The sequence below is a fragment of the Sceloporus occidentalis genome, unplaced genomic scaffold (genome assembly GCF_023333645.1).
Source record: "Sceloporus occidentalis isolate IW3139 unplaced genomic scaffold, rSceOcc1.0.p SCAF_3, whole genome shotgun sequence".
Lineage (NCBI taxonomy): Eukaryota > Metazoa > Chordata > Lepidosauria > Squamata > Phrynosomatidae > Sceloporus > Sceloporus occidentalis.
This window is the reverse complement of record NW_028316983.1, coordinates 68,005,292-68,018,684: the sequence shown is the minus strand read 5'-3', so window position 1 is coordinate 68,018,684 and position 13,393 is coordinate 68,005,292. Positions and strand designations below refer to the sequence as shown.

Sequence of the window (13,393 nt, the reverse complement as noted above, 5' to 3'; positions counted from 1 at the left end):
GCTACAAATCGTTAGCAAGCATCTGAGGGAGAGTCTCTTGGTGTATCTGTACTACATAGCATTCTGATTCTGCCTGAACTGCTGCAGCTCTATCCTACGGAATTTTGGGATTTGTAGTTCAGTGAGGCATTTTGAATTTTCTCCTACAGATTTCTTCTCTCCTCCTCTAACAGAGAATGCTAAGTAGCTCACTGGGCTACAAGTCTTGAGATTCTACAGGATGGAAACATGACAAATAATGTAGGATGAAACTACTGTAACCATATAGTGCAGATGCACTCTCTGTCATTAGCTTGCTCTGACCTAGAACAATGGAATGAGTCTTACCCCACATGTCTCTTCTCCAGAGATAGTGACCCTCTGAAATTCTCTCTCTAGAAGTACATCTCGTTCTTTTGGGAGGTGGTCCACCACATCTTCACCCTGCTCCTTAAACAATCTGTCCAGCGAATGGGAAGAGAAAAAACAGGGAAACGTGAGGATGCAACAGCTAGTGACAGATTTTATCCACTTCCTGTCCTGCTACAGGGAGTCCTCTGTTCAAAAGAGTCACATGAAGACATCAAAGCAGGACACACTGCACACAAACACGTGCAACACAGGGAATTCTAGGCCTTCCCTCCCTCCCACCTTAGCAGGCTGCTTCAGAGTCATGGGTTACTTACAGGGAGGGAGCATACCTGGAAGGAAGATTGCCCCTGAGCCTCAGAAAGAGAGGGAATTATGACTTAGTACAACATTATTTGTGTCCTAGACTGCTGCTGGCAACCCATTACTTACATGCATATGTTTCTTTTTAGAAAGGGCACAGGGGGCTATTCTGCCCTTGCATTCCATCCCCAAACTTTCCTGCCCTGCACCTGTCAAGACCCAACAGATATGGCTGCCGCTTCTTACTGGTGGGGTGGGAAGGGAAGGGGAAAGGAAATTCAGACTACAAAATTGTGGTTGCTCTGGGCTGTCAGGGGAAAGAAAATGAGGGTGCACTCCATGAGCACAGATTAGATTCTTTCTCTTTCCCACTGAGTTGCAACTTCAAGGTTGCCCCCCTCTCCCCTCTCCAACAGTAAGCAGCAGGAGCAGACCCTCCTGGGACTTGACAGCTATGCCAGGGGGCATGGACACATAACTGTGTTCATAAAACTACACTCTGAGGTAATCCCCAGAGCAGTGACTTGGTCCTGGCCAAGCTAAAGAAGCTGTTATAGGTTATCTTTAACACAATAAAATAGACTTTTCTTGACTTAGCTGCTGGGCTTTCTCAGATCCAAGCTGGTAAGCTGGCCAGTGAACAGTAAAAAGAATGTGATCGGGTGATGAAGTATCAACACAGAGAAAAGAGGTTTGCTCTATCCACTATGCCTGCCATTAAAAGAATAAAAAAAGACAGGCATGAAATGGAGCTCAAAGCAAAAGAACGAGGGAAAGTGACTGGCAGAGGAAAGTGAGCTATCCCACACTCGCCAGTGTCAAGACACTGTGGGCCTAGCAAGATGCAAAGCTCCAGTGCTCTCTTGTATGACTTGAAAGAGATCATGGCTTCCCAGTTGTGCCTTCTTCTTAGAAGGGTTTGCCAAACAGATACACCAACACAGAGCAAAATGGCAATTTACTTTGCCCTTTCCTTTTCAGACATGTTTCCATTCTCACATGCCAATATTTCCTTCAAAGATCATTTCTATTGGTTCATTACCCCCTCGAGTTCTTGATTGCTTCACATGCTTCTAATACAGGAGATTGGGAAAGTAACTTTTTGAACTAAAGCTCCCAGAAAATCTTTCAGTGGGGATTTGGGGAGCTGAAGTTTTAAAAGTTTCTTTTTTCCAAACTCTGCTCAACACCTGGATCCATGTAGATTTTTTTCCCTTAGCACCCCCAGTGATCACAAGCCCAGTGTCACTCACTTGTGTGTCTGACAAGGTGTGGGGACAGGATGAAAATTCAGCTTGTGGGGTAGCCCCACACCCACCACTGAGTCAAGGGCAGAGAGAGTTCATGCCAGGCACTCACTGTAAGTCAGCAGCACTGTCAATTTTCAGGAAGTCCTGTTTGGCTCTGAGTAAAATGTCGGGCTCTAGTCTGAGGACAAATGGGAAGTGGAGGCCAAGGCCAAGGTAAGGACAAACAGACAGACAGAGAAAGAGGAAGACAGGTGAGGAAATGGTGGTGGAAGAAGATGAGGAGAAAAAGAAAACACTAGTATTAATGCAGAAACCAACACCAGAAATGGCAGACACTATACAGTAATATTCACCAGCAATAGGATACAAAAGAGAATGAATGCAAGAGGCCTGAGTCAGACGGGATGAACAAACCATGGTTTAGCCATCATGATAGTGGACAACGCTACACCAGGACATTCTCAGTGGCCAAACCATGGTTTGGACAAGATATCCGAACTGGGTCATATTTTTCCACATTGCCCCTCCTCTCCATTTCTGATCTTTAAAGGTGAATAGACAACAGTTGTCAAAGAGAGCTGAAGGAAATTCAGATGCCATTTGCCAGCTGGTAAGGTCACTCATTACAAAGAAATCCTACCAATGAAAATCTCAAAGCACCCAAGACAGACTGTGTACAGGACAAGCAATAGTGTAAAACTAACAGTCATATATACACACATAAGTATACATACACACCTACTCCTATGTGAGTAATTACACGGGCAGCTCTGAGAAGACTTTTCAGCTGTATTGTTGCTTCCCTTTTGCCACTTGCTACTCTCAGTGGAAAAGTAGGGGCAATGGAAAGAGGGGAGAAAGAAAACAATGGAAACCTAATGTCTGCTTGGTCAACCTAGTTCCTTGGTAAAGCCAATTAATTCCAGGTCATGAGTAAAGAAAGACTCCCATCTAGTTTTTTGCCTCCCTTCTCATTGCCCCAGTGCCATTATTCCTTCAGTTCTTTGTCCTCAGATTTCTCTGAAATACTCCTTCCATGTCTCTTGGTAGCATCCAGAGAAGGAACCAGGAAGCAGCCAGAAGGCAAAGAAATCCCAGCAACTTACTTCACATCCTGGCTGATTTGCCGCTCCAGCCGCTGACGCCTCTCCTCCAGTTGCTCAATGGGGCTGTCTTCAGGGAATTCATAGGGAGCGCTGCGCATTTCACTATCAGCCAATGAACGGCAGAACAGCTCCTGTGGGCACAGCAGTGCAGTAGTGTCTGTGTAAATGAGCAGAAGGGGGTGGGGAACCAAGCCTACCACAGAGTAAACCCAAGATAAGAAGCACAGGCAGCTCTGGAAAGCATCCATTCTGCTGAAGCTGGAAACCTACACCAGCAATAGTAAGAAGCATAGGGAGCCCTTGGCATCTGCTGGGGTTTGGATCCAGGATACCAAAATCTGTGGATGCTCAGGTCCCTTTAAATACAATGGCATAATAAAATGGTATCCTTTATATAAAATGGAAAAATCAACATTTGCTTCTTGGTATTTATATATATTTGAATATTTTCAAGCTGTGGATGGTTGTAGATAAAGAATCTGTGGACACAGAGGGCCAACTGTACTGTGACTGAGTGGAATAGGGAGATAGAATAGATGTCATGACACTCTCCAATCCAGAGAGGCTGGAAAGGTTACTTTGGGGAATATCTACAGCTACAGACCACTTCACCAGATATTCTGGGAGTTATAGGTCCCACCACTGCCACCACTAAAAAAGAAAAAGAGAAAGCAATGGAGGAAAGCATTTTCCTAATCTCTGTGTTCAGGCCATTCTCATGGAAATCTCCACAGCAGTGATTCAAAATTGCTACTTGGTGAATATTGTTGCTTCTGGGTTCTCACCATGCAGTCATCAAAAGGTACATTACTGATTAATGAACTAAAAGTATTTCTCTCCATTGCTTTTTCCTAGGTGTTTCTGACACAATAACGAGTCAACATCTAAAAGCTATGGTGGCTAAGTTATTCAAAAGGCCTCTTTGCCTCCTAAGAAGCTAGGACAGAATCTATGACTTCTAACTCTTTCTAACTTGTCATCCTAATGCCCAAATATTTTGCCCCTCTTTTTAGGGAAGTTTCTCATATTATAGTTTTAAGAAGATGCATAGTAGATAGATCTGTATTTTGTATCCATTAAAAAAAGGTGTGACCATTGGGTGGCCCTAGAAATGTAGCGGGGGTTTAACTTCCATCAGTCCTAGCCAGCATAACCAGTGGGAGGGATGATAAGAGTTGTTATCCAACATGACCACATATTGCCCACCATGACACTAAAATGTAACATCCGAAGTGTATATTTAAACAAATGAAATAGGACTAATGAATGTCTCCCCACAGGGTTTCTGTGGCATATGTAGGGCTGTTCACTGCAGCTATTTTGGTTTTCATAGGTAAGCAATACGGTGGTCTGTAACGTGTATGTATTAAAATCATAATGTTTAATGTTTTTTGGAGGTCAGTCACCCAGTAACTCAGTGATGGGGTCACCAACTTGTAAACAGAAAGGAAGTAAAAAAATCACATTCTCAGTGTGTCAGGAGTGAACGGAAAGACCTTTGACTGTTTTTAAAACTGTTGGTCTAGCATGCGCCAAAAATAAATGAGATTTCAGAACTGGAGACAAATTGGCTAGAGTGTGCATCAAAGCAAACAAAAAAACAAGCTTCATTTATATACCGCTTCATACTACCTAAGGAGTGTCTAAGCAGTTTACAACTGTAAGCTAATTTGCCCCCAACCATCTGGGTACTCATTTTAGCGACCTCAGAAGGATGCAAGCCTGAATCAAGCTTTTGCTGATCTTGAACTTGCAACCTTATGGTTTTGAGTGAGTGCCTGCAGTACAGACATTTAACCACTGCGCCACTAGGGCAATAACATCATTAAAATACCTCCTCCCACCGAGACCTTGGATCTCACTGTGGATTTTCTTAAGGGTACTGGGTAAGGTGAAGGAAGAAATTTATCCTATATAAATGTATGCTCCTTTTGGGTAGAGTTAAAAAGAATCCTGCTGTTTCACAAGGGAAGGAACAAGATAGACATAAGTTAAATATATGTATATGAAAAGTGGCAACGTGTGTGGCGCGGGGTTGTAAAGCTGGTGATGAATCCATTACAGCATTCTAACCATAGTTTATTTATTCTCCTGTTACACTCATATCCTTCCTTTCATTCAGTGAGCACAAAGCAACACACATGGCTTTCCTCCCACTTCATACAACAACCTTGTGAGGCACGCCAGGCTGAAAAAGCATGCCTGCCCCATGATCACCCTATGTGTTTCATGAATAAGCGGGGACTTGAACTTGGATCCTCCATTTAACATTCTAACCACTACACCATGCTGCTTCTTTTTGGGCTCCATCCACCCGCACCCACAAATTATTTGTATCCCAGTCTACAAAGCATGAAGCCATTTCGACACACAGGCAGAGCCTTTTACTATCTCAGACCAACTTCTAATGCTCCCAGTACTTGTGAAAGGACAGTAGATGCAGAAGGAACTATTTGCTGACTGCTTTTCCCTGCTGCAGCTGAAGAGGCCCCAAGCACTGGCAGAAAGCACATTGGGCCACATAACAATGATGTGACCTGGGAAGTGCTGAGTCAGGCTAGCTCTGCAAGGATTTCCCCTAATAAATCAGACAAGCAAATCAATTACTTAGCCTGCTGCTCAGTCAAAAGAAATGCATTTAAAATTAATTCATCTGGGACCCGATCCTTGAAACCCTGCCTGTGGTAAAGCTGCTTTCACTCTTGAAAAGTAACTAAAGGAAGAAAGCCAAATGACAAGAGCCCATCCAGACATAAAGTCTGTCCAAAGCATTGCTGTAATTGCTCTCCTTACAGACGACCCAGCTCACACTTCCGCAAAAGACTGATCTCCTGCTACTGGAATTAAAATTTATTCCAACTGAAACTGGGAGCTGAATCTCTCTCTCTCAACAAGAGGAAAATGTGAGTGTCCCCCCTACTACTGCTTTTAATGTTGTTCCAGCATTGTTACTAACAACATCCTTCCAGATTCTTGTGACTTCAAAAATTATTCTACACCAGTAACGGAGAGCACCCAGCCCCATCCAGTCCCAGTGTTCCTGGACTACAGCTCCTATTAGTTCTTATGTGACAAATAGAGGACAAGATAAGAATTGCAGCATGGTAATACCTGAAGGTCTACATATTCTTCATCCCTATTCTAAACAATCCTAAATACAGCTCTGCAATCATGCAAGTGACACTGTCAGGGTTTCAGGCCAGATTTAAGATGAAAAAATACAGGTCTCTCCCAGGCCTCGGTTTGGAAACAACCAGTCCCCAGCACTGTGCTAGAAAATTCACTTGTCTAAGAACCTTGAACACTGACCAGTGGTCAAAACCATCCCAATAGCACCTTCAAGCCAGCCATGTACAAGGCAGCAGCCCATAATCAGACATAAAAGAAAAGGCAAGAAGAAACTCAGAGTCATTGAACATCACTGTCATAGCACTCTTAGGCCTTGTCCTAAGGTTACCATATGTGAATGCTAAAGTGCAAAGGGAGGAAGGGTACCTCAGCAATTTCTTTGTACTTGCCATCCATGGAGGTGCGCAAATCAACAGGAAAATGCTTCAGGCAATGGGAAGGTCCTGGGAGGGAACGTGCAGGCTGCAGCTGGCGAGACCGTGGCCCTCCGTGGATCTCTGTGGAAATATGCAAGACAGCAGTCAGAGAGACAAGAGAAAACCATTGGTGACAGGCTCAACCACAACAGTATGAGGAAAGAACAGAAGTTTAGTAAAATGCAGCCTGCAGAGCAGTTTTACCTGTTTATCATAAACAAGATCTGTCCCCAAACAGTCCTACATTCTTTAGATCTTCTTCAAAAAGAAAAGAAAAGAAATATTTGTAGGTTAACTGACTCCCATTTTTTCATTTAAGAACTGCTAAATATCACCTCCTTTGCTCCCTTCTCAGCCCCATTGCATGCATTTGATAGAGGCAGGTTGTGGCTTACAGAAGCTCATATCATAATATGACAGTCTAAGATGTTAAACACTTCAATTTTTGTTTCAGAAAGTGGCCCAGGAACACCAAGGATTCACACTGAGATGTTGGAGCAATTAAAGGCACAGACAGAAATGACAAGTGTATACTATCTCTGCCAACCCACAAAATTCTTGAAAGAGGAATCCAATTGTCAGGCTTGTTGCATGAGAATGCTTTCCCTGAAGCCTTTCCCATCTGCATGCACTGAAAATTATGATGCTGCTAGGACTCAGACCAGTCCAAGACACAGACAGAGCAAAGATGCTATTTAAATGAGAAAGAAAGCAACCCTGATTGCTACTCGAAATGCATCTTTCTGCAATGTCTAATAACTGCAAGATATTATTATTAACTGCATTTGGGAAGCCAGATGGTTTCCACTCTATTTTCTGTAACACAGTCCAGCTCATCAATGCATCAGCTCAATTCACTAGTTACAGATTTCATATTAAAACAACATGAAATGGATAGCTAAGACAAGTGCTATACTCTTATCTTGATCAGTTTGCTCACCCATCTCTAAAGTCCACTTCAAAAGGTCAGTTAAGCTCCACAACCATATTACCAGTCATCTGTCTTTGTCATACATCCTGGATCTGTTCTCTGACAAATGTCCATGAGCTATCTTAAGACCTAACCTCCTCAGTTTGCTATTACAGCTGTTCTGTATCAGAGAAAAACACCAAGTCTCATAGACTCTGACCCAGACAGATGGCTGGTAATATTTTCTGCCATTCTAGTGGTATGATGATAGCACTTCCACATGACAGCATTCATACTCTCAATATACTATCATATATTAATTTCCAAAGATTGTGTGAAATGCACAGTGCTTACCTTCTGCAACCTCATAAAGTTCTATGAGGTAAGATACTCTATTACCCTTTTACAAATAGGAGAGTGAAGATGAGACTGTAATTTGGCCACCAATACCTAGTGAATTTTCACAGCCAAGGTGCCACAGAAACAATAGGAAATGCAGATGAACTGAAGACTGGACTTCACAACTTCAGCAACAATCCTTTATCAACTGGCATAACCAGGGCTGGGTCTACTGTTAGGCAGATGGGGCAGTTGCCTCATGTGGCAGATCCAGCAATAAGGTGCTGGAGGGAAGAAACTGTACTAAAGAAATTATCCATCTGTTAGTTCAGCTGGCTTTTGTACACTGAATGGGAGCAAGGCACCATCTAATTCTTTGTCTCAAGAAGCATGGTTGGAACTGACCCTGGGCATTATAATTTATTCATGGAAATCAAGACACTAAGGCATTTTCTCTTTACTGTACAGATGGAAACCTCCAGTTCTGAGGTGCAAACAGGTTTAACAGTGAATTTCTGGCAGTCCAGAGAACTGAATCTCTTAACTATAATGAAGTGGTGACATAATTGTGAGATATTTTGCTTTGTCTGTAAAATGAGAAACCCCCAATTTTATTTCCTACCATAGTTCCTTGAAAGGTTATTGTACTGAAAAGCTAAATATCAGATCCCAAGATTATGGAGAAACATGGACATCAATGTGAAAAGGCCAAAGGGATATGGCTGGAGTTTGGGGAAATTTGGATTACAACTCCCAGAATCCCCCACCTAGCACAACTACTGGCTGTGCTGGCTGGGGCTATAGTCCAAAAAAGTAATTTCTCCAAGCTCTAGATCTAGTTTCATGGTAAGGCAAGATCCTTCATACTGTACACCAGCTTGAATATTTAGCCATCTCTTTTGTGAAGCACTCAAAAAGGTAATCCTTCTCTGCCAAGGCTTCCACTTATTGGGCCACAAAGCCTGCCCATTACCACTGGCTTAAAGAGCAGCACCTTTTTTTAGTTTAAGGAGAGACTAGCAAAGGGAACAATGCTTCCTTTGTTCTACTAAAAAGGAACCTGTCAAAGACACATAGAGATACAGCGTCCCTTTCTCTCCTGTTTTCCAGCTGCAGAGGCTGACAGCAAACACCAGGGACAGATCAACCCGACCTTATGTTGAGCAGGAGATGAACTGCTCAAAGTCCATTTTATAGGGGTGACTGGCTTTCAGCTCTCAGGCCTCAAGGCTTTAATGAGAGCCAACTACTTGCAGACCAGACCTTTCCATCCTGCTGTTGCTCTTAGCTCCAACGTGGAGCACAGAGGAAACTGCTGGAGAAATCAATAACAACCAACAGTAGCCATCACAGCTTTTTATTTGCTGAGGGCTGCAATTTGTTCTGAGGTGGCTCTCTGGAGCCACACAGGAATCTAAGGGTGAACCGAACCAACTGCCTACCTTCCACAGAGCATGCAGGCAAAGTGAACTGGGAAAAAAAATACTAAGGCAAATAATGTGTTCCCTTCTGCTGTAATTCATGCCACCAAAATTTACAGGTCAGGCCACAAAATTCCTAAAAATAAAACATGGTAAACAATATAGATGCAGGGGAAAGGGAAAGAAAGAACGTAGAGTTACATTTAGCAGGCCAGAGTCCCCAAATGCTGTATGTTTGTGGTATGAGTTGTAGAACCTAATACACTACTCCATAACAAATCTTAAACACACGCACCCACAAACACTTGACAACAACCTCAACCTCTTTTTCAACCAAGAAAGCATGCTGATACCTTCATCTTTGCTATCCACAAACTTCTAAAAGTAAGCCTGCATTAAGACACTCCTCAGTCGAGTTTTGTGTCCTCTCAACAACTACCTGGTATAGTCATGTGTACTTTTGCCTGCCAAAAGTACACATGACTATACTGAAACCCAGGGCCCAATTCTAGCCAGGACTCTATTAAATATACTATTATTAAATCTGTTGTGCTAACACATGGAAAAACTCTGGAAGGAACCAAAACACTGAAACTGCTTGCCTGCTCATTAAACGACTACACAGAGATTCAGTTTGGAAGGTTCTCCCTGGCTTAAAAGCAGAAAGGAAGATGAAACATAAGCAGTAAGAATACCACAAAAAAGAGTGATTAACTGATTCCATTCCTGTGTTTTAAAGGTTCCCTGTAATGCTTTTTAAGTCACTTAAGGCTGCTTGACCCAAGACAGAAAATTGTTTTTCATCTCTCTGTTCATGTCTCCACGGTGGTTTAAAATAACTTAATATATGTATATGCCATCATGCATCATACCATCATACACCTATGTTCATTTGCCAAAACATGCTAGTCACCATAAAGAGGCACAGTGAACGAACAGGAATTTATTTTTTCTAAATGGTCTAGTGCAGATGTAACACTAACAAAGTTCTACCCTGCAAGGTTGTTGTGAGAATGAAACGTGGAAAAGAAGAACCAAGTACCTTCTCCTTCACTGAAGGAAAAGTGGGATACAAACTGATTAGTAAATGCATGCTCTGTATCCATTCTTTCCCTACTCCCTTCTTTTCCTGACTAATGTTAACTATGATGAACTATGTCTTCTTTGGCTGTAACTGCGATTTTCAAACCAGATCCGAATCCTGGCTTTAAATTCCAGCTTGAAACTAATTGTGTTTAGCACTGCTGCAGATGTTAATATTGTTCTATATTTAATAACCAGGTAAGACTTTGTGTGACAGCAATGGTAGGGAGGAAATAGAGGGGCCGTGTGAACCTGCAACTAAATCCTTAGATTAGCAGATGGCCAGAATTCAGGATATGTAAAGTAGCCCCAAGAAAGAAGCAAAGTTTTATCTATTCAGCAAAGAATAATAAGCAAATAAGGAGAAAAGATTCAAAACAAGAAAAAAAATCATGCTTCTTGAGGAATTAGAATACTATAAACAGATCCTGGCAACTACATTATTGGACAATGTTGCCTGCTTTCAAAAATCAGGCAGTACAAGTATCTGGTCAATTATATCATGAGATATCATGAAACTTTATCAGAGCTTCCGTTTCAAGTCTTTGTAGTCACAAACAAGGATTCAGACTAATGCCCTGAAGGATTTCTGAATGGTGAATTGAATGATCCACACACTACATCCCACATGCATCCTCCTCATTCCTTCTTATAAGCCAAGTGTGAGTCAAGAATAGATGATGTGGCTACTGGTCCTGGAATGGGGAAGCCCAGGTTTAGATCAAATACAGTGAACCCTTGTTATCCGCTGGGGTTTGATTCCAGGAATCTCGATGAATAACAAAATCCGTATATGCTCAGATCCCATTAAATATAATGGCACAGCAAAATGGTGTCCCTTATATAAAATGGAAAAATCAAGTTTTGATACTTGAAATTTATACTTTTTTTTGACTATTTTCAAGCCCTGTGTACTTGAATATAAAGAGGGGCAACTGTAATTCTTCAGCCATGAAACTCAGAGTGATCTTGAACCTCTCAGAGGGCCAGTCCTATCATTGGGCAGGGTGAGATGGTCATTTCAGGTAGCAGATTTTGGATGTTACTAAAAAGTAATGAATTGTTACATATTTACTTTGCTAATATATTTTCACTGGCAGGGATAGGGAGAAGTACTTGTGGGATGTTCTGCCACAGTTGCCAAAATAATTTGGCTGACTTTCAGTACTATGCATCTCCATTTGGATGGGTCATGATGTGCTATGCATCATTTACACTCTACTTCAAACAGCAAATATCTTGGGTCAGCCCTGGCCTGTCACATTTTCTCAACCAACCTTACAGGATCTCTGTGGAACTAATGGAAGACAGAGAAGGGAAAGTAAAAGGTTGATGTATATCACCCTGAGCTCTCAGAGGATGTATGGAATAACAATGTCATAATTAAGCCACACCTCATAGAATTGTAAGAGACTACAAGGGCCATCCAGTCGAACAGCCCTTACTGCCAGGAAGTTCCTCCTAATGTTGAATTGGAATCTCTTTTCCTGGAGCTTGCATCCACTGTTCCAGGTCCTGTTCTGTGGAGCAGCAGAAAACAAGCTTGCTCCCTCCTCAAAATGACATCCCTTCAAATATTTAAACAGGGCTATCATATCACCTCTTAACCTTCTCTTCTCCAGGCCAAACATCCCCAGCTCCCTAAGTCTTTCCTCATAGGGCATGGTTTCCAGACCCTTCACCATTTTAGTCACCCTCCTTTGGACATATTCCGGTTTCTCAATGTCCTTTTTGAATTATGGTGTCCAGAACCGGACACAATATTCCAGGTGGGGCCTGACCAAAGCAGAATACAGTGGCACTATTACTTCTCTTGATCTAGACACTATAATTTTATTGATGCAGCCTCCTAGCCAGATGTTGCCTTATTAAACATTTTCCACCCTTAACACCTCATGTTCACTTACTGTCATGCTGTTCATTACATTCTGTTTTTTGGAAAGGCTGATATAAGTATATTCCTTCATGCAAATGCATAGCTAATTTGCACATATTCTACATTGCAGAATATGGAATTTTCTTGTGTTAATTCTACAAGGTCCATCTATAATTACTGATATCATCTACTGGCCGAGTAGCTATATCTGTCCCTAAAAAAAGTTACTGTCTATAGCTATAAACCAGGACACTTCCAACCCAGTCCAACTAGTCTGCAAAATTTGTCTTCTCCCTCTTTCTCTGTTGGACTGTAACTCTCATCATCCCTATCCAGCTAATTCCCAATGCTAAGATATTATGATGAACTGCAGTCAAACAACAACTGGTGGGCCATAAAATGTCCACCTCTGCTCTACAATTACCCCTAAAAATCACTCCAAAATACAAGATATGGTTTAATTTCTTCAGAGGAAAGTTCTCAGCCAATTTGGAGGTGAAAAGCCCAATTCACAGAAGATATGAACCTGCTTTACACTCAGTCAGACCATTGGGCTTATCTGGCTGAGTACTGACTGGAAGCAGCTCTTCAGAATTTCTAGGGCCTTATTATCTACATCTACCTGGAGGTGCAAGGAAATGAAGTTGGGATCTGCTGCATGCAAAGCTGATGCTCTCATCCTGAGTCACAGCCCTTCTCCAAAAGTTTTGGGTCACAATCCAGAGACCCTGCCTTGATTCCAAAGCAGAAAACAAGCAATTGATGGATCCACTTTCCTATACGATCTGCATGAATTCTAAGGTAGCATGCATGACTCCAGTTTTAGCCCAGAGGAGAAAGAGAGTAAAGACAGAGGAATAAAGCAATGGAGTTAACAGACTAAAATAAGCAGTCAGGATAAGAAGTCTGTCATCAGTTGTTGTCTCAGAATTATTTAAATAATAGACAGACCCCACAGGTTGTTACATGTCAGCCCTACATGCAAACTGCCAGTTCAAATACATTTTGCTTTAATATCCAACTGGATATAACACGGCATTTTCATAAATAGAGGAGGACACTGCAGTGGGGCTCAGGGCCACACTCAGATATCTGGGACTACTCAGGGGCCACACTTTTTGAAAACATTTTTTTAAAAAAAATCTGACTATCTTTTCACAAAGGAGGAGTGGGAGTGTTTGAAAGGATCATGATTTCTGTTGAAGAGGGTTG

General features: G+C 42.1%; 1 protein-coding gene across 8 annotated transcripts in view; it reads right to left on the bottom strand.

Annotated features, from left to right (window-relative positions):
- AMPD2 (adenosine monophosphate deaminase 2) overlaps nucleotides 1-13,393 on the bottom strand; it is a 61,936-nt gene that overhangs the window by 23,568 nt on the left and 24,975 nt on the right. For 4 of the 8 annotated variants that reach the window (XM_089514854.1, XM_089514851.1, XM_089514857.1 and 1 more), the window contains exons 2-5: nucleotides 6,503-6,633; nucleotides 3,008-3,138; nucleotides 2,011-2,079; nucleotides 328-439 (exon numbers count right to left, since the gene is read on the bottom strand). In XM_089514854.1, the coding sequence (XP_089370980.1) occupies nucleotides 328-439; nucleotides 2,011-2,079; nucleotides 3,008-3,138; nucleotides 6,503-6,633 (443 nt within the window). Of the gene's footprint in view, nucleotides 1-327; nucleotides 440-2,010; nucleotides 2,080-3,007; nucleotides 3,165-6,502; nucleotides 6,634-6,756; nucleotides 6,901-13,393 lie in introns of those variants that run through there. The other 4 variants (XM_089514855.1, XM_089514856.1, XM_089514858.1 and 1 more) reach the window with 4 other exon arrangements.